Source organism: Castor canadensis, chromosome 2, assembly GCF_047511655.1.
Source record: "Castor canadensis chromosome 2, mCasCan1.hap1v2, whole genome shotgun sequence".
Lineage (NCBI taxonomy): Eukaryota > Metazoa > Chordata > Mammalia > Rodentia > Castoridae > Castor > Castor canadensis.
Window position 1 is genome coordinate 139,324,005 of NC_133387.1, and position 27,895 is coordinate 139,351,899.

General features: G+C 36.1%; 1 protein-coding gene across 1 annotated transcript in view; it reads right to left on the reverse strand.

Annotated features, from left to right (window-relative positions):
* The window catches only part of Fam227b (family with sequence similarity 227 member B), a 216,960-nt gene that overhangs the window by 164,164 nt on the left and 24,901 nt on the right, over positions 1 to 27,895 (reverse strand). Inside the window, exon 9 of the mRNA XM_074058881.1 lies at positions 12,641 to 12,778. Coding sequence (XP_073914982.1) covers positions 12,641 to 12,778 — 138 coding nt within the window. The remainder of the gene's footprint in view (positions 1 to 12,640; positions 12,779 to 27,895) is intronic.

Below are 27,895 nucleotides of genomic sequence, written 5' to 3' on the forward strand. Positions count from 1 at the left end.
GTTAATGGACTTAATTCCCCCATCAAAAGGCACCGTTTGATGAAATGGATTGAAAAGGAAGATCCAACAATTTGTTGCTTACAGGAGACCCATCTCACCGAAAGAAACATAGGCTTAGGATGAAAGGCTGGAAGAAGATTTACCAAGCCAATGGCCCCCCAAAACAGGCAGGAGCAGCAATACTTATCTCTGACAAAGTAGACTTCAAACCTACATTTATTAAATGAGATAAAGAAGGACACTCCATACTAATAAAAGGGGAAATAGACCAAAAGGAAATAACAGTTATCAACCTATATGCACCCAATGTCAACGCACCCAATTTCATCAAACATACCCTTAGGACCTAAAAGCATATATTAACTCAAACAGAGTGGTTGTGGGAAACTTTAACACCCCATTATCATCAATAGATAGGTCATCCAAACAAAAAAATCAATAAAGAAATCCAAGATCTAAAATATACAATAGATAAAATGGACCTACTTGATATCTACAGAACATTTCATCCAACTTCTATACAATATACATTCTTCTCAGCAGCCCATGGAACCTTCTCCAAAATAGATCATATCTTAGGGCATAAAGCAAGCCTCAGCAAATATAAGAAAATAGAAAGCATACCATGCATACTATCTGATCACAATGCAATAAAACTAGAACTCAACAACAAAAGTAAAGACAAAAAACATGCAAACAGCTGGAAACTGAATAACTCATTACTAATAAACAATGGGTCATTGATGAAATAAAAGAGGAAAGTAAAAAGTTCCTGGAAGTCAATGAAAATGAAAACACAACCTACTGGAACCTATGGGACACAGCAAAGGCAGTCCTGAGAGGAAAGTTTATAGCCATGAGTGCATATATTAAAAAGACTGAAAGATCCCAAATCAATGACCTAATGATAAATCTCAAACTCCTAGAAAAACAAGAACCAGCAAATCCCAAACAAACAGAAGGAGAGAAATAATAAAAATAAGAGCTGAAATCAATGACATAGAAACCAAAAAAACCACACAAAGAATTAATGAAACAAAAAGTTGGTTCTTTGAAAAACTAAACAAGATGGATAAACTCCTAGCAAACCTGACTAAAATGAGGAGAGAAAATACCCAAATTAGTAGAATCAGGAATGCTAAAGGGGAGATAACAAAAAACATCATGGAAGTCCAGGAAATCATCAGAGACTACTTCGAGAACCTATATTCAAATAAATTTGAAAATGTGAAAGAAATGGAGAGATTTCTAGATACATATGATCATCCAAAACTGAACCAAGAGGATATAAATCACCTGAATAGATCTATAACACAAAGTGAAATTGAAGCAGCAATCAAGAGTCTCCCCAAAAAGAAAAATCCAGGATCTGATGGATTCTCTGCTGAATTCTATCAGACCTTTAAAGAAGAACTGATACAACCTTCCTTAAACTGTTCCACAAAATAGAAAGGGAAGGAAAACTGTCTAACACATTTTATGAAGCCAGTATTACACTTATCCCAAAATCAGGCAAAGACACCTCCAAAAGGGAGAACTACAGGCCAATCTCCTTAATGAACATTGACGCAAAAATCCTCAATAAAATAAGGGCAAATCAAATTCAACAACACATCTTTTTTTTTGATGCCATGACCAAGTAGGCTTCATCCCAGGAATGCAGGGGTGGTTCAATATATGAAAATCAATAAATGTAATAAACCACATTAACAGAAGCAAAGACAAAAACTACTTGATCTCTCAATAGATGCAGAAAAAGCCTTTGATAAGATCCAACACCATTTCATGATGAAAGCTCTAAGAAAACTAGGAATAGAAGGAAAGTACCTCAACATTATAAAAGCTATATATGACAAACCAACAGCCAGCATTATACTTAATGGGGAAAAACTGAAACCATTCCCTCTAAAATCAGGAACTAGACAAGGATGCCCACTATCTCCACTCCTATTCAACATAGTACTGGAATTCTTAGCCAGAGCAATTAGGTAAGATGAAGGAATAAAAGGAATACAAATGGGTAAAGAAACTGTCAAAATATCCCCATTTGCAGATGACATGATCCTATACCTTAAAGACCCAAAAAACTCTACTCAGAAGCTCCTAGACACTATCAATAGCTATAGCAAGGTAGCAGGATATAAAACCAACATAGGAAAATAATTAGCATTTCTATATACTAATAATGAACAAATTGAAAAAGAATATATGAAAATAATTCCATTTACAATAGCCTCAAAAAAAAATCAAATACCTAGGTGTAAACCTAATAAAGGATGTGAACGATAGCTACAAGGAAAGCTATAAACTTCTGAAGAAAGAGATTGAGGAAGACTATAGAAAGTGGAGAGATCTCCCATGCTCATGGATTAGTAGAATCAACATAGTAAAAATGTCTGTACTCCCAAAAGCAATCTACATGTTTAATGCAATTCCAATCAAAATTCCAATGACATTCATTAAAGACATTGAAAAATCTACCGTTTAATTTATATGGAAACACAAGAGACCACGAATAGCCAAGGCAACAATCAGTCAAAAGAACAATGCTGGAGGTATCACAATACCCGACTTCAAACTATATTACAAAGCAATAACAATAAAAACAGCATGGTACTGGCAGAAAAACAGACATGAAGACCAGTGGAACAGAATAGAGGACCCAGATATGAAGCCACACAACTATAACCAACTTGTCTTTGACAAAGGTGTTAAAAATATACGATGGAGAAAAGACAGCCTCTTCAACAAAAACTGCTGGGAAAACTGGTTAGCAGTCTGCAAAAATCTGAAACTAGATCCATGTATATCACCCTATACCAAGATTAACTCAAAATGGATCAAGATTCTTAATATCAGACCACAAAGTTTAAAGTTGATACAGGAAAGAGTAGGAAATACTCTGGAATTAGTAGGTATAGGTAAGAACTTTCTCAATGGAACCCAGCAGCACAGCAACTAAGAGATAGCATAGATAAATGGGACTCCATAAAACTAAAAAGCTTCTGCTCAACAAAAGAAATGGTCTCTAAACTGAAGAGGACACCCACAGATTGGGAGAAAATATTTGCCAGCTACACATCAGACAAAGGAATGATAACCAGAATATATAGGGAACTTAAAAAACTAAATTCTCCTAAAACTAATGAACCAATAAAGAAATGGTCAAGTGAACTAAACAGAACTTTCTCAAAAGAAGAAATTCAAATGGCCAGAAAACACATGAAAAAATGTTCACCATCCCTAGCAATAAAGGAAATGCAAATTAAAACCACACTAAGATTCCACCTCACCCCTGTTAGAATAGCCATCATTAGCAACACCACCAACAACAGTTGTTGGTGAGGATGCAGGGAAAAAGGATCCCTCTTACACTGTTGTTGGGAATGTAAACTAGTACAACTACTCTGGAAAAAATTTGGAGGCTACTTAAAAAGCTAAACATTGATCTACCATCTGATCCAGCAATACCACTCTTGGGGATATACCCAAAAGACTGTGACACAGGTTACTCCAGAGGCACCTGCACACCCATGTTTATTGCAGCACTATTCACAATAGCCAAGTCATGGAAACAGCCAAGATGCCCCACTACTGACGAATGGATCCAGAAAATGTGGTTTTTATACACAATGGAATTTTATGTAGCCATGAAGAATAATGAAATGTTATCATTCACTGGTAAATGGATGGAACTGGAGAACATCATTCTGAGTGAGGTTAGCCTGGCCTAAAAGACCAAAAATCATATGTTCTCTCTCATATGTGGACATTAGATCAAGGGTAAACACAACAAGGGGATTGGACTTTGAGCACATGATAAAAGCGAGAGCACACAAGAGAGGTGTGAGGATAGGTAAGACACCTAAAAAACCAGATAACGTTTGTTGCCCTCAACACAGAGAAACTAAAGCAGATACCTTAAAAGCAACTGAGGCCAATAGGAGAAGGGGGCCAGGAATTAGAGAAAAGGTTAGATCAATAAGAATTAACCTAGAAGGTAACACACATGCACAGGAAATTAATGTGAGTCACTCCTTGTATAGCTATCCTTATCTCAACCAGCAAAAACCTTGTTCCTTCCTATTATTGCTTATAATTTCTCTTCAACAAAATTAGAGATAAGGGCAAAATAGTTTCTGCTGGGTTTTGAGGGGGTAGGGGGGAGAGGGAGGGGGCAGAGTGAGTGGTAAGGGAGGGGATGAGGGGAGGGGTGAGAAATGACCCAAGAATTGTATGCACATATGAATAAAAAAAAGAGTGTTAACATTTTGCTAATAATTGTTTTGAATTGGCTCTATTTACTCTGTTTCAAAAATAATATTATAATTTTAAATTTCCTTTCACTAGAGGTAATTGATCATGTCTTAATATTATTAAGGTAATAGTTTCTTCTACATACTTATTTATCTTCAATTTTTATAAAGTAATATACATCACCTTTATGATCAGAACAATAATGGGAATTATAATTTTTTAAAAATTATCTTCTGTACATTGTTTTTATGCAAGCAGCACGGTGGGAACTAGTGACTCATTGGTACAATGAAGAGTGTGACCTTTTACATGTCAAATCTCGCATCCACATTGCTTATCTCACTTCATAAAATTAACTTACTCCATAATTTGATAATAATGAAGTCTGTGTTTCTAGAGTTTTAGTAGTAGGTCCATCCTGAATGTTCTTTTTGAAAATCTGTCTCTTTGACTTGCTAGAAATCACCTGTAATGCTAAACTCATCTTTCCTAATATCCATTAGTTAGTCTTATCTCTTTTGTCATTATTTTCATGACATCATTATAATGTGGGCCTAAAGTTTAACAATAGCAACCTATTTGTTTTTCTGTTTCAAGTTTCTCAAATCCTGCTACCCCTGTTCAGCAAATATCTGTTTTTAAACTGTCAGTTCCCATTAATGGAACCCATGTTGTTCCCTACGCTCACTGAGTTTGATCAAAATTCTCTAAACTAGAAACTAAGCCTGTCAACCAATTGTTTCCACCTACTGTCTGATTTCCTCATTCTCATAAACCTCATAGTCTCCTTAGACCACTCTACGTATCATCTTCCATGCATACCATATTTCACCATCTCTGAGATTCATTTATATTGTCCTTTCTAGAATATTTCAACTTCTCACTATGAATCCATACCCTCACTGCTGTAACACTAAAGACAAAAATCAAGATTCCACTTCTTAATGGACTATTATCAGTCTTAACTTTGCCTTGCAATATTTTTTCTCTTCTCCAAATTCCCACTGTATTTGTCTATGCCATTAATCTAGTACTGGAGAATATATATATCTACATTTCTCTCTCTCTCTCTCTCTCCTTATTCTCATCTACTTAAGTAACACAAATACATACACACAGTTTCTGGATATATGTCTGCATTTTGGTTACAAGAATATATGTATAGGGTATCTGTGTGTATGTGCATACATATATGTGTATGTGTATAATATCTAGTACAGTGTTAGGTAGTGTAATAGTGGTAATAAAAGTCATGCTTCGAAATTCAAAAAAAATTACATGCCTGCAGATGTATAACCAATTACGTTTGGAACAAATACTAACAACCCTAAGTGATATCTGACTGACTATCAGAAAAAATACTAGCTTAAATCTTTAGTATGTCAATTTCAGAGAATATATACAGATGGTCTCCAACTTATGATAGCTGGACTTAATAATTTTCTGACTTTATATTGAAGTGAAAATGATACACACTCAGTAGAAACTATTCTTCAGCTTTGGAATTTTGAAATTTTTCTGAACTAGTGACATGAAGAATGACACTGTCATATGATGTCTGGCAGTAGCAGTGAACTGCTCATAATCACAAGGGTAAACAACCAACATTCTACAGTGCACTGTATTGCTAGTGTTTTGTGGATACAGGTATTCAATAAATTACCTGAGACATTTAGTACTTTATTATAACATAGGCTTTGTTTTAGATTTTTCTCCAACTGTTGGGTAATGTAAGTGCTCTGAGCATGTTTCGGGCAGGCTAGGCTACACTATGATGTTCAGTAGGTTAGGTATGTTACATGCTTTCAGTAGGTTAGGTGTATTAAATGCACTGTACTTTGACTTTATCTAGCCTCAACTTTAATACTTAAGTCTTAAATATAAGTGTGCATATATTAAACAACTACCAAACTAGCATTTCTATTGTCGTAGTGGGAAAGACACACACACACACACACACACACACACACACACACACACACACACACACACACACACACCCCACACACCAAGCATCAGGTTCATCAAGTTCTATTGTTTAGAGAAATGTAGATTACTAAGAACTGCAATTTCAGAATTGTTCTTAGCTTTCTGGTAGACTTTATTTTGTGTTTGACAAAGTCCAATATTGTCATTTTTGCAAGATGGAACTGATTAGTGGAACCTTTTGCTAACAATTTGTTACATTTATACATTTTACTCATTTACCTGGTCATCCCCCTGGGACACTGCTTCCCTTTGAATCTGCACAGTCAAAGGAAAATTTTTTTTCCTCCCACAATATTTTTATCCCACAATCTAGAGATGTGTAGAAGGTACTGTATGCCTATTACACATATCATACAATTTATTATGCTTATAGGTTCAGTTATGTATCTAAAACACATTTATGAATATCTGTTAAGCACTAAGTAAATATTTGTAAATACTCCAGAAATTAAGTAAGGACTCAGTAAATACTCACTGTTTTCAGTAAGCATTCACTGAGTGAATGCATAAAACCAATTCCAATTCTGTGACAGAATAAAGAGCACACATTACTACAAAGCATCATTCTTATATCTAAACATGGTACAAATGTAGTTGTTGCAAATAATAGAAATATATGGCTATATTTCTATTTATAAACTTTGGTTTGTGCAAACTGATGTCTGAATCTCTCAGAAGCATTATGTTCTGTTATTCACTTCTTCATAGCATAGTATTTTCATATCATTCAATATAATATGTTATTTATACTCTGGTGGTCAAGGTTTGGACAGAACTGAAGACCCTGAAGACATGGGGTCCTCTCCCCTCTGGACACCATCACATTTGTTCACTGTCTGATATCTGAAGACAGATGGGCTCCTACCTGCATCAGCAGTTGGGAAGCAGTGGTTTACTTTTACAGACTTCCTTCTCACAGACACCTACTGTCTCTCAGGGCACCATCTTCCCCACTTGGGCCCGAGGGGAGATTTTGGCAAGGAGAGCATGTTTCCTTACATGGCAGAAAGGGAGATCTCAGTTCATTCACCTCTCAGAGGTCAGGAGCATCATAGCCCTCAGCCGTTTCTACGCAGTGCGGCATGCACTTGCCCCATGGGGCTACTGAGTCCTGGAATATGGCTGTTTTGATTTGACAAGTGCTGGAAGCTTAATCTGCACTGAGAATTTTTAAGGGTTAGTAACAAAAATATATGGACTTTACTAATACTTTTAAATTGATCACATTAAAGTGATATTTTGGATACATGGGATAAAAATGATATCCAGTACCTCTGACCATTGCTACCGAATAACAAACCAATACACTGGGGTAGGGATTCAGGGGAGGGAGGCACTGTGGGGCCCCTATTGAAATTAATTTTGTGAGCTAAATTAGTAATTCAAAGTTTCTTGATAAGCATAGCATCAAAGAAAAGAGAATTCAAGTGTTTTTAAAATAAATATGTAAATGAAAACTAGTTCACAATGATCAAGTATGGATAGTTCTGTAAAAACTGCCAATTTCTAGTTGTAGGCAATTTGTGTTATACACTACACTTCTTTTCACACAGTCTTTCTCCTTTTAGTACAAAATTCAACCAATAACAACACAATAATAAAATTTATTAAATTGCTACTATATTGGGAGTTTGTATGCCTTACCCTCTTAAAAGTGTTTTGGGGTTTCCTCACTTGTTCGCTGTGTAAATTTCTTGGTTTTCTTTCAATATTACTTGATGAAAAGCATATTGTGGAGATTTTACTGGCTTAATTCTCAAAATGCTACCTTATATCCTAGTTTTAAGGACTCTTTTCTCATTCTCCCTGAGCAGTGCTAATGGTGAAAAGGTAACAAAATGACAGAGTTGCAAATTAAAATTCAAGTTGCTCTTTATAACATATGGAGAATCCATCAGGCTATTACTTAAAGTATTTCTGTTACTTCATTTTGCTAAATATCAAGTAGTACTTGTGTATAAATAACTATCATACTTTTTTGAATTTCTGCATAGTACCACATACAGTAATATGTACTAGGTACTTAAAAGTTATATGATTATGTTGGGGTGTGGCTGAAGAGGGAAAGCACCTGCCTAGAGGGCACAAGTCCTTGAGTTCAAACCCCAGTACTGTCAAAAAAGTTACATGTTAATGGAACATAATAACTTTTCTATTGCTTGTGGTTTAAACTATAATTTATAAAAATAGTGAGGTCTGTCCATGTTTTAACATTAAAGTTCACATAAAAAGGAAAAAATTGGCTTAAAGTTGGGGAGAGGTATAAAAATAATTTTCACAATGATCTTTTTTAAGTTTATAGCCTTAAATTATATTACACCACAATAAGAGAAATCAACATTAAAACTTTAGTCTTGTAAGTAATCTGACAATACACTGGTTAAGGAGAGCTGGCTTGTAAATCCTGAGTTATCCCAGATACTGAAATTCTATAACTGCTTACATTCCAGTCCTAAAAGGGAGATATTGTGCCAGTTTGTTTAGAAGGCAAACTTTTAACTATCCGCTGTCTGTTTATTTCATTAAAAACAAAACCAGAAAGTTCTTTTCATTAAAATTCTGGGAGAAAGTTAACTCCACATGACAAGAAGCATCTCAAATGTCAAGAAGAAGAAATTATGTTTTAAATATGTTTTGGATTAGAAGAAGCAATTCTAAAATACCAGTGTTCATGCAGCACAGATTATTCTATTTCTTAAAAGTTTTATATATATGTATATATAACTTTTATAACATATATATGTAAATATATAATTACATATATGTATATATGTATGTGTGTGTGTGTATTCTCATGTTTTATCCTGATTCTCTTTTGATTTGACTCAGCCTTCCTCCAGCACAAAGATTAAAATTTTAATATATATGATATCTCCTCCCCTCCCCACAGCTATGGAAAAGGAAGAACTTTAAATCATGAATCCTACATCACCAGTCTCTATTGTTAATCCCAACTCAACAGACAATGACAACTTTGTAAGTACTCAGCACCTACAGGTAGAAGTCATGGAGTAACAAGGTATCACAAAGTGGGATTACAAAAATAATGTAATCGCTTTATTTTTCAGTTGGAAAAATAAGCCTTTAGGAAGTTACACGCTTTACTCAAAGACATTCAAGTCTTTTATGTACAAGTTGAATATGCTAAAGCTGAAGAAACATTACAGACTATAGAGAAGTTTTTATGGCTCCAATAAATAAGTTATCTGAATATTATATTCAAGGCTTTTCCATAGTGATGAATGAGTCAGTTTGGGGATATGCAACACAAACACTGCTAAACTACAAGCAGGATAGATGTGGGCTACTCCCATTCACAGTAGTTCCCGCAGGACAGCAGTCCTCCAAGGTTTTGGGTCCCTTTATGCTCTTGAGAATAATTGAAGACACAAAGGAACTTTGTTTATGTGAGTTTTTGTAACTTAATATTTCCTATACCAAAAATTAAAAGTATAAAATGTTAGGTATTTATTAATTCATTAAGTATAACAATTATAAACACATTTAATCTCAACAGAAATAGCATCTTCTAAAAAATAACTACTTTCACAAAAAATAAAAACAGTAACGTTGTTTTACATTTTAAAAACCTGTTTAAGATCTAGCTTAGAAGATGAGTTCTAGTATTTATGTTTACTCTGTTATGATTTTTGTGAAGTATATATTTATATATTAAAGTATATAAAGAAAATATAGCATATAAAAACATAATATATAAAGAAAACAGGTAAGTAATTAGAAGGAAGAATTTTATTTTTAAGACTTAAAAGAGTTTTAGTTGATACACAATATTTACCATATTATGAAGTACAATGCAATATTTTGATTCATGTACATACACGTTGGGTAATGATCAATTCGGAATAATTGATATATGTACCACTTTAAATTTTTATCATTTCTTTATGATAAGAACATTCAAATTTCTCTCTTTTAACTATTTTTGGATTTATAATGCATTATTGTTAATTATATTTACCCTTTTATGCCATAATAACCAGAGCTTATTAAGAAGGAGGAATCCTGGAAACATCTGACTATCAAGACAAATATCACTTATAAAGGAAGAGGAAACTAGGTTGGCTTTAGACTTCTCTACTAGACTGGGTAGTAGAAGATTATAAAATAAATCCTACAGTTCTATGGGAAAAATGTGATTTGAGAATTTGATGTTTAAATTGGAAAATAAAACCAATATCCAAATAAAAATATTTAATTTACATCAGACTAACTCCCCCATAAACAAAAAAATTATAATTTCTGGCAAAATATGTTTTCTAAACACAACCATTAGAAATATCAGGGAATGAGCAATAGCAGGCAGAGACCGAAGGGAAGTTGAACCTTCAAAGAGGTGACCTGAGGTGAAAACAGTTGCAGTTTTTGGATATGATACTCCTTAGTTTACATTGTATAAGGGTGAATGAAATTCAAACAGAAAGTGGAAATATTACTGATTTGAGGTATCAGAGGATGGGTTTGGAATCATCAGAGGGTTGGAAAATGAGGGAGGTGACAGAAATCCTGGAAAGAAAAGGGCTATAGAGTAAGAAGCCCCAAATCTGCATGTTACAAACTCCAGCCAACACATGCTACAAACTCATGCCTGAGTTATTCATGCATGGGTTGGAATGGAGGAAGTATGAGTGGAAAGAAACAGCTGAATGGCTAAAAGTACTAAATGGAGATTTTAGTAGGTGACTGCCACAGAAGACCTTATGTGTGAACTTTGAGAATATCTAGGGCACACACAGAGAAACAGAACAAAAAAAGAAGAGAAAACACCCCAGTAGTTGTGACAATATCATACATATTGAACTGAAATCCCAGTAGAAACAAAAAATAGAACAAAATAATATATAGGGGAAGAAATTTCCCAATCTTGTGAAAAGCATCAAATCACAGATTTAAGAAATTCAGTAAGTACCCAGTATGCTGAACACAAAGAATTATATAAGCACATAACGTACAAATTGCTAAGCACCAAAAATAAAGACAAAAATCTAACACTGAGGATAAAAAGGTGCATAACATAGACTAAGGATCAGAAAACTATGGTCTCTACACCAATCTAGCCTACAGCCTATTTTTCATGTAGTTTGTAAGCTAAGAATAATTTTCATATTTTTAAAATGACTAAGCTATTTACTATCTGGCCTTTTACAGGTAAAGTGTCCTGAACCAAGTAATTATTCACATGCAAGGGTCAGAAGTAAAAACAGATATGCAAATCTGAATCAGAATTGTGGACTACCTACCTCTCTTTTGACTCCAAATTCCTAGAAAAGATGCCACAAATAACAAATATATATGAAGTTCTAGAAGATCCACCAAGGTTGACATTAGCAACCTTAACAAGAAATTTCACGTAACTACTCAAAGATATAAATCATATGCAGTGATATTTACAAGGTGATAGTGAGGGAAACACAGCTCAACCAGTGATTCTATAAGTTTCAGTGTATAGACCTGAATGGTAATTAATTAAACACTTAGAATCATGAATTAACTAAATAATAGCTTTCAGAAGAGTTGGCTGAGTAGGTCAGCCCCTCCTCTCCTCTGGTCTTCCTGGAGGAACACATTGGGAAAGTATCTCTGTACACTAGTGGTTTTAATTTTACTTGCATATCAAAATCATCAAAGGAGCTATACAAAATAGTGAGCCTAGATTCTGAGTAAACTGCTGAAAATTGAGGCCCTGTGTTTGGTAGTAGAGACACAGCATAAAGAAAGGAAAATAAACTTGCCTTACAAATCTCATTTATGTAGAGTAATTGAGGAGTTTGTTCCTGGTGCAGCAATTTGGCATGCAGTTCAAGAATCAGAGGAGAATACAAAAATATATCCAAGTAAATTGGAATTTTAAATGATCTATAAGTACACTATTTAATAATTGAGTCCTTTGGAAAAAACATCATGGGGAAAATAACCATCTTCCTTATGAAAATAAATTCCAAATGGATTAAAGAATTAAATCAAATACGGAAGAAACGACGAAGTACTACTACAGGTGGGTATTTTTATAATCTTAGGTAAGTATTAACAAAATGCCACAAAACTGAAACTCTAAAGCAAACATAATTTAAATGTACTAAATAAAAATGTTAGAACTCATCTGTTGGCAAAACACATTAGTATCCAACTAGCAATACAGCTGAAAGTGAGGATGCCTATAGTCTACACAGAGACAAGAATGTTCCTAAAAATCAGTACAAAAATGTTCTAACAGGCACACAGGAAAAGGCCATAAGCACAAACCACTGTAACAACAAACACTAAATCAAGTGCTATTAAGACCTTCACAAAGTGAGTGCGAATTACCACCAATCACTAAGCGGATACACTTGCTTTTGGTCACCTCTGCCATCCTGCCAATTAGGCAAGTACTTACTCTCTGCAATCCGCTCTTGACTGCTTGTGATCCTTTCCTTTAACGATTTTGCAGGGGCTTTCCTGCTTCCATGGATGGTTGTTGTGGAGAGTTCTTTCAGTTTCCAGTGGCTCCAAAAGCCCCTTTGAGGTTTTAGACCTGTTAATATAAAATGTGTATTCAGCCCAATAAGATTTCACTTTCAAATCAGAACTTTCTAAGTGTTTTTAGATATAGTCATTACTTTTTTTTTTTGGTGGTACTGGGGTTTGAACTCAGGGCCTTGTCCCACCACTGAAGCCATACCTCAGCCCTTTTTGCTTTGTTTATTTTTCAGATAGGGTCTTATGTTTTTGTCCAGGGCTGGCCTCAGACTATGATGCTCCTACCTCTGCCTCCTGCCAGCTGGAGTTATATATGTGAATAACCACAACTAGCTTGGTTTTTGAGATAGAGTCTCCCTAGATTTTTGTCTGGGCTGGCCTCCAACTGTGATCCTCCTATCTCTGACTCCCAACAAACTGGGATTACAGATGTTCGTTGCCACATCTGGCCTCAGTCATCACTTCTTTAGCATTAGTTGCCACTAGATAAATTATTCAGAAGCCTTTAGTTTGATTCACTTGAGTACTTCTTGACAGCCTATGTTTTAAAATATTGAGTATAACAATAAACGTGATATATGCTAAAGCCAACAGATCAGCTAATGTAAAGAATGGTTTCTTTTTTTTTTTTTTTTTTTTTTCTTTATTTTTTTTTTTTATTTATTTTTTTTTCATTTTTCTTTTATTATTCATATGTGCATACAAGGCTTGGTTTATTTCTCCCCCCTGACCCCACCCCCTCCCTTACCACCCACTCCACCCCCTCCCGCTCCCCCCCTCAATACCCAGCAGAAACTATTTTGCCCTTATCTCTAATTTTGTTGTAGAGAGAGTATAAGCAATAATAGGAAGGAACAAGGGGTTTTGCTGGTTGAGATAAGGATAGCTATACAGGGCATTGACTCACATTGATTTCCTGTGCGTGGGTGTTATCTTCTAGGTTAATTCTTTTTAATCTAACCTTTTCTCTAGTTCCTGGTCTCCTTTTCCTATTGGCCTCAGTTGCTTTAAGGTATCTGCTTTAGTTTCTCTGCATTAAGGGCAACAAATGCTAGCTAGTTTTTTAGGTGTCTTACCTATCCTCACCCCTCCCTTGTGTGCTCTCGCTTTTATCATGTGCTCATAGTCCAATCCCCTTGTTGTGTTTGCCCTTGATCTAATGTCCACATATGAGGGAGAACATACGATTTTTGGTCTTTTGAGCCAGGCTAACCTCACTCAGAATGATGTTCTCCAATTCCATCCATTTACCAGCGAATGATAACATTTCGTTCTTCTTCATGGCTGCATAAAATTCCATTGTGTATAGATACCACATTTTCTTAATCCATTCATCAGTGCTGGGGCATCTTGGCTGTCTCCATAACTTGGCTATTGTGAATAGTGCCGCAATAAACATGGATGTGCAGGTGCCTCTGGAGTAACAGTCTTTTGGGTATATCCCCAAGAGTGGTATTGCTGGATCAAATGGTAGATCGATGTCCAGCTTTTTAAGTAGCCTCCAAATTTTTTTCCAGAGTGGTTGTACTAGTCTACATTCCCACCAACAGTGTAAGAGGGTTCCTTTTTCCCCGCATCCTCGCCAACACCTGTTGTTGGTGGGCAGGTGAACTAAACAGAACTTTCTCAAAAGAAGAAATTCAAATGGCCAGAAAACACATGAAAAAATGCTCACCATCTCTAGCAATAAAGGAAATGCAAATTAAAACCACACTAAGAATGGTTTCTTATTATTTACAGTTCCCAAGAGGAAGAGGCATGCCACACCACAGGGAGCCACATGGGGAAGCACTGAGGTCAGTCAGAAGGCTAAGGAAGAAGGGGAAACCATATTTGCAGTTTTTTCCTTAGAAAGGAATAGGTAAGATAAGGTAATCAGGCTTATAATCAGCTAATTTGAATAATTTCTTCAGGCCCTAGGACCTAGGGGCTGTCTCTAGTTGCCTGGTACCTGCTCCTGGAATAGGCAAGGGGCTAGCCTTCTGAGTTTGAGAACCAAGTAAAGAGGGTGATTGTGATGTGGGCTCTAGATTGGTTTGGATTTGAGAATGGGTAAATTATTTGCTATCTGTAGAAACTAGCTAGGAAGAGCAAGTTCCAGGGTTAGGAAGGTTCCAGATATTAAAACATCATAATACAGAAAACATAACTCATGGTTAATACAGTCTAGTGTTGAACAACTCTTTCATTTCTGGGGTAAGCCCTCCATGGTACTGATATATAAAGAAAGATAGCATAGTACTTCAAACATTCTTGAAGGCTTTCTATGTACCAAACTATGTGCTTGACACAAGGGATACAAAACCCAATTTATTTTAGTTCCTGTCTTCTGTTATGGCTGCTGTGAAATTATTTAGCAGTGAATTACTTACTGGATGGTGCCTGGTGCACAGTAAGCACTTTATATAAGTCACTCTGTTGCTTCTTTTACAAGTTAATCACTGAATGAGTTGTGACTACATCCTGACATTATTTACAAGCAAGAAAAGTCAAATGGGTTTTTAAATATAGACTATTCAAAAAATTGGCATTAATCTAAGCTCACAACACTCAAAGTGTATTCTTTATTTTTTATAATTTTTTAATCTAGTAGGATCTATTAAATTTCATCAGAAATTGATACTACATGGGGCTTAAAAACAAATGGCATACAAAATAAAGAGCTGAATCCCAAAATTATCTTTGCAATTACTTTCTGTGTTTTAAATTTTAATATTTTTAAGCTTATATAGATGTTTTTATTTGCATAGACAAAAGACAAAGGTAACGTTAGATCAGGTGACATTTTATTAATTAGTAGGCTCAATTATTTTAGTAAATATGACAGCTAAAAATGGTAATAATGTGATAAATATTCTTTCTTATTTGTCTTTATAGACAGAACTTAGTAGAAATAGTGTGTCGTATATTTCAACAAACACATTGGAAATTTATTTTCATTCTAATCATGGATAGCTGATATGCACAAGAGAATTTTAACACTATATATATCATTTTAAGCATAGAAATAATCAATATAACCTAGAAAATTTCAATTATTCCCTGAAAATATAAACACTGATGTTTGCATTAAAACAATATAAAAGTATTATAATACATAATTCCCAGTCAAGAATTTATTTTTAAAAATGTTCTGTACCAATAATATAATTATGACTATTTCTAATTACCATGTACTTGGCTTTTATCAATTTCTTTATCTGGCTTTCTGATACTGCATTATTCAACATATATCATTACCAGGTTAGCATGAAAATTAAAACTCTTTAGGAATGTTGACATTTCAGTCCTAAGGAAGGATTCAATAGAGGAAACCTGTCACCCACCACTGTCCAAATCATTGACAAAGGACAAAATAGACCTAGTGTGCATGAAGTTAACATGAGATTAGCTGAAGTTGTGCTCTGATAGATGATAAAATTGCTGCAGAACTTATTTTGATAGCAGTTTTTACATTTTATATTTTTTAATTTAATAAAATAACCATAACAAATGTTTACTGAGTGCTGATTATGTGCTACTGTGCCAGTTCCAAATGTGAAATAATAATAATTTTGCTACCTAAATAATAGTAGGATAAAGCTACAGAAGTTCATAGTGATTAGGCAAAAATACCCTTTAACATATAGATGGGAAGTACTAGATAATTCTACAAAAATAATGTCTATGATATTGGCTTATTAGAGATAGATTAATAGATATTATAGATAATCCCTATAAAACAGATAATGCTGATGAAAAGTCATAGATTCATAAAATTTGTTATTCTGCTTGTATTTGTTGATTCACCCTGACCAGAATATCCCTTGATCCCATTCTATTTCTCCTTAGTACAAAGTAAATTCAAACCACATATCCTCTGAGAAGCCTTTCTAGATTCCTTCACTCATCTCTGCCATTCTGGACTTTCATGGGTATGAAAGTAGACCTTTATTGAGTACATATTATGCTCCATGCTGTTATTAAATTATGCACATAAATATTTACCCTAATTATACTATAATGCTGGAATGTCAAGAATTATGGTCCTGAGATAGTAGTATCTTATATAGACTCTATTGCAATTAACATTTATTTAATTTATGTTGTACTCTTTTCTCCATGAATATGGTGTACTTATCTTAGACTTTAATAAAATTTACATGGTATTTTCATGATAATATGTAAAGTAATGAAAATCCATGCATGATGTTCAAATATTATGCTTTTACCTAATAAAATATTTAAATTAAAAAAGATATATAATTTAGAGTCAAATGTTACAAAACTGTAATAGCTCCTCATACATTCCCAATACCATATCCTGCTTCTCCTAATCAACCAGCTTTATTTGTTATTCATGTCCGTATCTTACTAAAAAAGTGTGGGCTGTACTGATGTTTCCACTTTAAGCATTACATTTTCCAATAGAAAAGATAAAGATTTAGCAGTATTTCACCCTCTGATCCCATTATTATCACATAAGGTCTCACTTTCTACCTGTTAGAAATATCATGTAATTTTTATTGGCTAAATATCAGTATTTACTGTGTAAAATCTTATTCACAGGTGAGACATGTAGTGTGCTATAATTATGTTCGTAAAAAATTTTGTTTTCTCTGAATGTAATTGTCTAATATTGCATTTATGTATTTAGAGTTAAGTTAGCTCTTAATTAAACCTACTCTCCATTGTCTAAGAAGCTGCTAAATGCATTCAAATGCAATAGTTACTATCTCAGTTTAACATTCTTGAAGATATCTCCCCAAAAACTTTAAATGTGCTCTCATGTGAACAATTTTCCATTACACTTGCTGCACAGTTATCATCCTTCGAACTCCCTTCATTATTATTTTGAAGATTCAGTTTACCTCTCTCATAGGGTAGAATCTCCATCTTTTCTTCCTCTTTATTTTGTTGGCAGTCTCTCCAACAGCTTCATAAGAAAAGTTGTGTGCTAGGCAACTTTTTAAGGATTTGGACAGCTGAAAAATGTCTTGAATTAATTCTTACACTTATTTGGCAGCTGGTTAGGTCTTAAGTTATGAAAAGTTTTCCCTCCATCATCCTGTAGCATTCAGAGTTGCTGATGAGAGGGCTGATCTCATAGTGTCTCTTGATCCTTCTGTTGTCTGTAAGTTTTTAATATTTTCTCTTTGTTCTTAGTGTTCTGAGAATTCACAATAATGTCCTACAGCATACAGCTACTTTTACCCTTTGTCCTAATTTCTTTCAAACTGGAAAATCAAGTATGGGAAATTTTCTGAAGTACGTTTTTGATTATTTTCTCCCCTGATTTTTCTGTTTTCTCTTTGTGAATATAATACAGAGCACAGAGACCTGACTTTGAAAAGGCTGAAGGATCTTTTTTTTCCATCTGAATAGATGCATATATCATTGATCTTCATCCTGTATACTTTTTAAAGAATATCATTAAAGGTCATGAATTACCCTCTAAGAATCACCATAGCAACATGCTATAAATTTTGTTACATAGTATTTTTTTTTATCAGTTCAAAACTATTTTCTAATTTCCATTATGATTTCTTCTTTGAACATTGGGGGTTTTAGGACATATTTCTTTCCTTTTTCTTAATTTATACATCTTTCTAGGGTACATAATGGTAATCCAATACATGTATACAATGTGTAATAATCAAGTTGGGGTAATAAACATTTTCATCTCTTCAGCCATTAATCATTTTTATGTGTTGGCAATTTTCTGCTCCTCTAAGTCCTTTTGAAATATATCATAAGTTGTTTTAACCAATAGTTACCTTATTATGCTAATGAAGAATAAGGAGTGATTTTTCTATGTTTTTGGTGTCCCTAATTGAATTTCTTACTGTCTGGATGCCCTTCTTGGTCTCTAGCAACCACTATTCCATTCCTTTTTTCTACAAGGTTGACTTACTGTTTTCCACAAATGAGCAAGAACATGTGATATTTGTCTTTCTGTGCCTGGCTTGTTTCACTCAACATAATGATCTCCAATTCCATCTATGTTGCTGCAAATGACAGGATTTTGTTCATGTTTTCTTTATCCATTCATCCACTGAAGGGCATCTGGATGGATTCCATATTTGGGCTGATGTAAACAGGCACATATTTCTTATTTTCCACATGCATACAGACTTTTTTTGGTTATTCATCTAACTTACTGAATTCCATCCAATGACTCAACATGCCCTGTTTCATTTAAATACTTTGAAAGTTAGGGGTATTTGATTTTTGGTTGAAAATATGGAGAATTTTTATAGAAATTTTATGTGTTAGAAAGCAATTTGTATCTTTCTGTTGCAGCATTTTACATATATGAATTACTTCATGCTTGTTAATCATGCATTTAAATCCTTTTTGCCATTCCTGGATTTTGTTTGCCTTTTGCTTGCTTCTTCTTCAGTTACTAAAAGAGTTGTATATTTCTTCCTGAATTATTACAGTTATACCAATAGCTTGAGATTGTGTTAAGTTCATATAAATGCTTTGATCAAATATTTTGTTCAAATATTCTGCCCATTTTTACTTATTTTAATTAAAATTTATTGATTCATTGTTTATTAATTTGAGACAAGCTGTTTCTGTGTAGCCCAGACTGGTCTCAAACTTGTGATTCTTCTGTTTGTCTCCTCAGAACTGGAATTATTGGTGTGTATGGCCACACCTGGCTTTATCATTTTTATATTGAGGTCTTCATTGTCTTTTCACTAAATTTTGAGATCTTCATATACCTGGATAAAAACATTTTATCATATGTTATATGCTAATATTTTATTTTAGGCAATGGCTGGTATTTTCATTCTATTAATAGTATCTTCTGAGTAGCTGTTTTTAATTTTAATGAAGTCTAGTTGGTCAAGACTTTTCTTTTATGCATATGCTTTTGGCGTCATATCTAAGAAACTATATCTAATCTAAGTCACAAAAACTTCCCTCTGCTTGCTTCTAGAAGTTTTATTGTTTAATGTTTTACACTTAGACCTGTGTTAATTTTTGCATAAACTCTAAGGTATAAATCAATGTTTATTTTTAAACATATGGATATTCTGTTGCTCCACAATTTTTAATGATTTTATTAGCATATAATAGTTGTACAGGGGGATATATTGTGATATTTACATACATGTTTAAAATATATCTTAGTTGGATTTATCTCCTCCATCATCCTCCCTCTTTGGCCCTTCCCTTAGAACAATTTCAATGGGCTTCATTCTTCTATTTTCATACATGGATACAAAATACATCTACCATATTCACCCTCATTCCCCCTTTCCTTGTGCCCACTCCCCTCCCACTGGTACCCACCCAGGAAAAGATTTATTTTTTTCTCTACTGTGCTTCATTTTTTAAAATATTGATAGTCCAAGGGGGGTTCACCTTGGTACATAGGGTCTGTATATATCGTGCTTTTATCCAATTACCCCATCCCCTCTGTTACTTACTCATAGTCCCATAATATTCAATAGCTTACTGTATAATGCATTATGTTATATTTATATATATGGGTTGTTTCAATATTTTTCATTCTTTGCCATTGATTTTCACTCTCCCACCTCCTGTAGCCCCCTCAAACAGACTCACTAATACAATTTTGTTTTCTCTGTCACTATATATACATATATAAATGATCACATACGTTTCTATATATACATTTAACTTATAGTTCTAGCTTCCACATACATGCATCCTTTGCTTTTTTGAGCTTGTCTTACTTCACTTAACATGAAATTCTCTAGGTTCCATCCATTTACCTGCAAACAACATAATTTTATTCTTTATGACTGAATAAAACTCCGTTGTATGTATGTATATATATCACATTTTCTTAATACATTCATCAGTTGTGGGCATCTGGGCTGCTTCCAAAGCTAGGTTATTGTAAACAGTGCTACAATAAACATGGGTGTGCAACTGCTCTATCATATCCTGAAGTACCTTCTTTCTGATATATGCCTAGGAGTGTTATCACTGGATCATATGGTAGTTCTATTTTTAGTTTTTTTGGGGAAGCTCCATATTACTTTCCATAGCAGTTGCACTAATTTACATTCCCACCAACAGTGTCAAAGTATTCCTTTTCCCTCACATCCCTGCCAGCATTTGTTGTTGTTTGTGTTATGATGGTAGCCATTTTGACTAGGGTGAGGTGGAATCTTGGTGTAGTTTTGATTTACATTTCCTTAATGGCCAAAGATGTTGAGCATTTCTTCATGTATTTTTTGGCCATTTGTGCTTCTTCTTTTGAGAATTGTCTGTTCAGTTCATTTGCCCATTTATTTAGTGGGTTGTTTGAGAGGTTAGTTTTTTGAGCTCCCAAATATTCTGGTTATTAATCCCTTGTCAGATGTATAGCTGGCAAAGATTTTCTCCCATTCTGTAGGCTCTCTTCAGTCTGGTAACTGTTTCCTTTGCTATACAGAAGGTTTTTAGTTTCATGTTGTCCCATTTGTCAATACAATCTTTTAATTGCTGAGCTACTGGAGTTTCCAGGACAAGTTTTTGAAAAGACTACTATTTCCCGTATTGGAAGATTTCAACCATTATCTCCTCAAATATTTCTTCTGGCATCTACTATCTCTCTTCTTTTGGGATTCCAGTTGCATATATACTAGATTGTTTGAGGTTGTCTCACAGCTCTTGAATATCCTGTATTTTTTATTTTCAATTTCTGGGGTCTATATTCAAGTTAATGGTTTCTTTTCTTGGTGGTGTCAAGTTTATTTGATAAGCTTGTTAAAGGCATTATTCATCTTTGTTACTGTGTTTTTCATTTCTAACATTTCCATTTTTCTTTTAGTTCCCACATCTTTTGAAATTGCACATCCGATCATGAATGTTATCCATCTTTTCATTACTGCACTTAACATATTGATCATAGTAGTCATTTCAAAATTTCTGCCTGTTATGTCAATATCTGAGTTTTATCTGAAACTGGTTCTTTTGGTTGCTTTGTCTCTTGTCAGTTTTTTAAAACTTTTCCATTGCCTTTATCATTTTTATTGAAAGCCAGACATATTATGCATAGTAAAAATGAGATATTTATTTGTTTTGCTTATCTCTAACATGGAAAATTGAATCAGTCTAGTCAGGAAATAAGCTCTATATGGGTTCTGTTGTTGTATTTACCTGTGGTATTCCACATGCTTTGAGTTCCTTTTAGGATGGGAACTATTTTGCCAGAAGTGCTTTGGTTTATTTGTTTCGTGTTCCTCTCTCAGCTTTTGCTCTTCTTTTTGTGCCTTCTTCTCAGAAATGGCATTTTCCCACATTCTTTCCCCATCTCCTAGCAATAGACTACTGATATTTGTTAGTCTGGTGGTTGGGGGTACTGCCTGTTGTTCTGAATCAGCCTCAGTCCTGGCTATGTGTCTAAGTTTGGGAGTGGGATCTTCTTAGTGGTCTAGCGTTGCCCTAATTGTGGTAGACCTACAATATTCTGGGCCTAACATGCATTTCTGGTTTCATGGGTAGAGATTTTTTTTAAACTCTGTTTACTTCTTGTAGTGAATTGTGTCTCTGTATCCCTTGGCTTAAGGCTTTTTGTTGCTTTTTTTACATAAAGTAAATAGGAGAGGAGGAGTTCAGGCAAGGCTTTGTGTCTTTCCTACAGTGGTTGTTCTTCCATTCCCCCAGGCTTTCTTAGGACAGTCACATGATGTTCATGCTTTCTTATGAGTTCATAGAGAAAAGCTTACAAGTGGAGGTAACTTTCTCTTTATTTCCGTGGTTCCTAAAGATTTTAAATTCATGTGGCAGCCCACACTAAGCTTTTAGCAATTCATTTAAAATTTTGCCCAAATTGTTCTTGTTTTAGGGTATCTTGCTGCATCTCCACGAGGTAAATAAAGCTTAATTCTCTTCTCTGCTTGGAGGCACCTGTTTTTCTTTAGATTTTGGGTTGGTTTCCCTGTGACCTCTGATGAGTTCAAAAGTAGGTTTTTGTTTCTTTTTTTTCAATTTAAAGAAATTTTTTTTCTTAATTTTTATTACTGTTGTACTGGGGGTACATTGTGACATTTACAAAAGTTCTTACAGTATATCATAGTTTAATTCACCCCCTTCATCATTCTCAAGAATAGTTATGAATTTGCATAGTTCAGTGCTTTTTGGTGGTGGGTTGAGAGCAATATCTTTTATAACTTTCTAAAAAAAACCTATAAAGCATGGCACATATTTTAATCTTGATCATTGTAAGACTAGAATATGGGATTCAGTAATCAAGCTTGTGACAAAGTACAACCAATCATACAAAATCTCGATGCGTCTCTGTCCAAACTGAATGTGTTACACTACATGGCCAAGAGGTATTAAGACAGCAGATAGAATTAAGCTTGCTAATTAGCTGACCTTAAAACAAGAGGCTATATTGTATTGACCAGAACTCCTTAAATATGGAAGAGGGAGACAGTAGTCAGTGTCAGAGTGATGTCATGTAAGAAAGAATCTCACAAACTAGCTTTGAAGATGAATGAGGACTATGAGTAAAAGAATGCAGGTAGCATCTAGAAGCTGCAAAGAAATGGATTCTCCCCTAAAGCTTGTAAAAGAAATGCAGCTCTGTCAACATTTTAATTTTAGTTTAAATTTTAGATTTGTTTTTAATTGGTATATATTAAATTGTACACAGTAAGGGATTTCATAATGACATCTCCATAACACATAGTAATTTTGATAATTTTCACCCCACTATTAATATTTCTATCCTCCCTCCTTCTTCCTTCACCCTTTTCTTTCTATCTTCCTTTTAGTCCCCTTTTACTTTCATGATCTTGGTTGCTTTGCTTTGTACTTCAGATTTCTAAAACTACAAAACAATAAATTGGAGTTGTTTTAAACCAGCAAGCAATAATTTATTACTGCAGCAAAAGAAAACTAATACAATCTCTGGTACTCTTTTTCTCTTATTGTGCACAAGTAACTCTGACAATGAAAATTTTATTTGTATAAAAATGAATAAGAAAGAAAGTCAATTGATAATATAAATAATGAAACTCAGTATAAGTCAAAAAGCCTTAGAAAGTGGCTACTTCATTCTGAAAAGAGAAATTTGATACACTAAAGAGGAGAATATTGAATCCAGTATTTTAGAACAATGTTATTGTTATTCAACAAATAAATGAGAAAAACATGTTTTATAAAATTCTTTCAGCAAGTGCTCCAGCCAGTGAAAAATAATTAGCCACAAATGAGGGGTAAAAATTTAGTAAAGGCTGAAAAAAGTTGTGAGAATAGACTCAGAAAACATGTGACTCTTGATGGATATGCATTGTGAGAGAAAGCAATGTGAGAGAAATCTGTAGGAACATACTCATGATCAAATAAATCACAGAGGCTCTAGTGCAGTTACTATTACCTTTGTTTTCAACTTTTTATTGATGCATATAATTATTAAAAAATGAGTAAGTCATAAATGTACAGCTCAATAACATTTCACAAATTTTCTATGATGCCTATGAAACCAGCACCTGGAAGTCCTCTTTTCTAGCTATTGCCCATCCCAAAAGGCAGCTATCATTCTCACTTTTAGGACAACAGATTTTGAGCTTTATATTAATGGGTTCATACAAGATCTACTCTCCTGTGTCTGATATTTTGTTTTGCACAAAGTATGTTTGAGTAATATATTCAGAGTGTACGATTCTTCTAATGTGCTATTGAATTCATCTGGCTGGCAGTTTGATGAAGATTTTTCCACCAATAGTCATTATATGAGATACTCACCTGCTCCTAACTTCCTTTGTGATTTGATAATTTTCTGTGTTCATACACCTTCAATCTTTTCTAGCTTAGGTTTCCACTATAGGTTTTTTGAAGCATACATAAAACAAATAGTAGCTATAACAGTTTTTCTGATAACATACTTTGATTGTATACTAAAATTTCTATACTTACCTCTCCTATATACATGTTTTGATGTCACAATTTACATATTTTATACAGTGTATCCATAAGTTATTGTAGGTACAGTTATTTTAAGCATTTTTGTCTTTTAACCTGTATACTAGAGTTATGTTATTCATGCCCAACCAATATAGTATTAAGGTATTCTAATTTGACAAGATACTTACTTATACTGAAAGGATGTGCCCTTTGCCCCAGCAGATCCCCATAGCAGAAACCAGTAAAGCCAGCACAGGATGCCCCATGCAGGATAAGATAAACAGGATGGGGGCAGGTGGAATGTGAGGAATGTGAGCAGATTGCGAAAGACGACTAGAAGTATGTGCAAGATGTGCCCTGCCTGCTTGCTAAATGTAACCGCGTGCACGAATACTGACCCTTAAATCTATAGGCTAAGAAGTAATGTACTCTTAAATGGATAGGCTGGAAATGTATGTGGTGTTACAAACTCATTGGCTATGTACTGTGCGGGCTTTTGCTGTAATGGCCGGTAGGGGCCTATATAAGATCTTCCCTAAAGAGGCTCGGGGTCTTGTCTGCCCAATCGGACCTGTGTGTCCGTGTGGGAGCTTGACCCTGGCTTGCCAGCTCAATAAACTCTGCTTTGTTGATTGCATTCACGCGTGACTCTCTGTCTCTCGGAGGAATAGGATTCTCGGACCCTAACATTTGGAGGTCCCACCCTTTTTCGAGAAGGCAGACCGTCCACGAGAAAGCAGAGGTGATTCCAAGTCCTAGGCATTGGGAGAGTCTGAGATTCTCATTTGGAGGGAACTAATTGGTAGATGATTGTTCCCGTTTGGGCCGTGGCAGGGATTTGGCCAATCCCCGGGGAGATTCATTCTGGGACTCTCGTTAAGGGGACCACAAGGTCCTGCTGGGAGAGGCTTTCCTCTCATTTGGGCTTGAGCATTTCAGGAATCCTGGCGCCAGGTGAAGAACTAATTGAACTAGTCGACCGACCACCCGTCAAGTGGACACCTTTTGGCCTGATATCCAAATTGGACGGTGAGGAGATTGAATGGGGTGCGCACCAGTGTGAGAGAAGGACCGGTCCAAGTGAGTGGTGGAGAGTGTTCTGTGTGTGTGGAGTTATTGTTGCTTTCACCCTTTTTGTTCTATCTCTCCTGGCGGTTGCTTCTCATCCCACAATGGGACAGGGACAAGCAACCCCAAAGTCTTTGATTCTCTCTCACTTTCCAGAAGTCAAAAAAAGGGCATTAAATGCAGGTCTGGTCATTAAGAAAGGTAAGTTCGACACCCTTTGTTCTGCAGAATGGCCCACCTTCGGAGTCGGATGGCCCATTCAAGGTTCCCTCTCCCTAGACCTGATCACTAAGGTCAAGGCTGTCGTTTTCCTACCAAGCAATCAAGGCCACCCAGATCAGGTCCCCTACATTTTGGTTTGGGAAGATTTAGCGGGGAACCCCCCTCTCAGTTAACAGCTTTTCTGACTCACCCCTCCAGTTCGGCTCCCGGGGCTAAAACCCCAGTCACGCCTGCCTTGGTCATAAAAGAGGAAGAGAAACCTCCCCTTCCCTCCCTGACCAGTCCTCAAAATAGGACACCCTCTTTACCACCCCCGGTCTTACCAGAGAGTTCCCCCCTTTACCCATCCATCGCGGGGGTAGAGGAAGATCGGCCGCCCCCATACGTGACTCCCCCTGGTCAGGCCAGTGCTCCGGAGGAGGAAATTTCCTCATCCTCCTCAACAGGGCCGACGGCCGGAGGAGGAATGGGCCGAAGACTCCGCCCCCGAGGGGTACAGGAAAGGGAGGGAAAAGATGGGCCCTCCTCATCAACACATGGGGAGGAAACTGTCCCCACATTTCCAGTCCGGACGGTAGGCCAAGGAGGACCGGGAGGGGGGCAACAGTTTCAGTACTGGCCCTTCTCCTCCAGTGATCTATATAACTGGAGGACACAGAACCCACCCTTTTCAGAAGACCCTAAGTGTCTCATAGATCTCCTGGAGTCCGTCATGCATACACACCGCCCCACATGGGACGAATGTCACCAGCTGCTCAATACTCTTTTTACGACGGAGGAGCCGGAGCGCATCCTCTACGAAGCTAGAAAGAACGTCTTGGGGGACAACGGGAGACCCACAACCCTCCAACCAGCCATAGACGAGGCCTTCCCCCTACGCCACCCTGATTGGGATTTCGGGACTGCAGAAGGTAGGGAGCGTCTCCGAATCTACCGCCAGACTCTTATGGCAGGTCTCTGAGCGGCTGCTAGGAGGCCCACCAACTTTGCAAAGGTAAAGGCAGTTGTCCAAGGGGAAAATGAAAGCCCGGCCGGATTCTTAGAGCGCCTCTATGAGGCATACCGTCAGTACACCCCTATTAACCCCAAGGCGGAGATCCACCGGTCTGCTGTGGTATTCTCATTCATTAATCAGGCAGCTCCAGACATTAGGAGAAAACTCAATAAACAGGAAACTTAGGGGAGATAACCATTAGGGAAATGTTACAGATAGCAGAGAAGGTCTTTACCACAAGGAAAACTCCAGAAGAAAGGGAGGAAAGGAGGAGAAAGGAAGACAGGGAGGCCCAGGAGAAATTGAGAAAGGAGGATCGGGAGGGGAGCCCGATACACGTCCTGTCCCTATCATTGGCTGACGAATATTGACTGTTTGAGAACTGACAGGAGCCAGGAGGGGACATAGCCCAATGGCTAAAAAGGTTTCCCACAGCCTGGGCAGAGACTGTGGGAATTGGCCTTGCCAAACACCTCCCTCCCGTAGTTATACAATTGAAGGCTTCCGCTCTTCCCATTCGGGTAAAACAGTATCCTATGCCCAAAGAGGCTCGAAGAGGCATAGCCCCTCATATCCGCAGGCTAATAAAGGAAGGAGTACTGCGGCCTTGTCGGTCCGCCTGGAATACTCCTCTGCTCCCCGTCCAAAAGCCGGGAAGCGGGGACTATAGGCCTGTGCAAGACCTGTGAAAGGTAAATGAGCGGGCGGAGGACATTCATCCCACTGTACCAAATCCCTATACCTTGCTCAGTCACCTACTGCCCTCACAAATATGGTATACAACCCTTGATTTGAAAGATGCTTTCTTCAGCATTCCATTGTCAGAAATCAGCCAGCCGCTATTTGCATTCGAATGGCAAGAGGATGGGGGCCGGACCGGACAGCTCACTTGGACCAGACTGCCACAAGGATTTAAAAATTCTCCCACCCTGTTTAACGAGGCCCTGAGTCAGGACCTGGAGCCCTTTCGCCGGAGTCACCCGCGAGTCACTCTACTACAGTACGTTGATGACTTACTGTTAGCGGCAG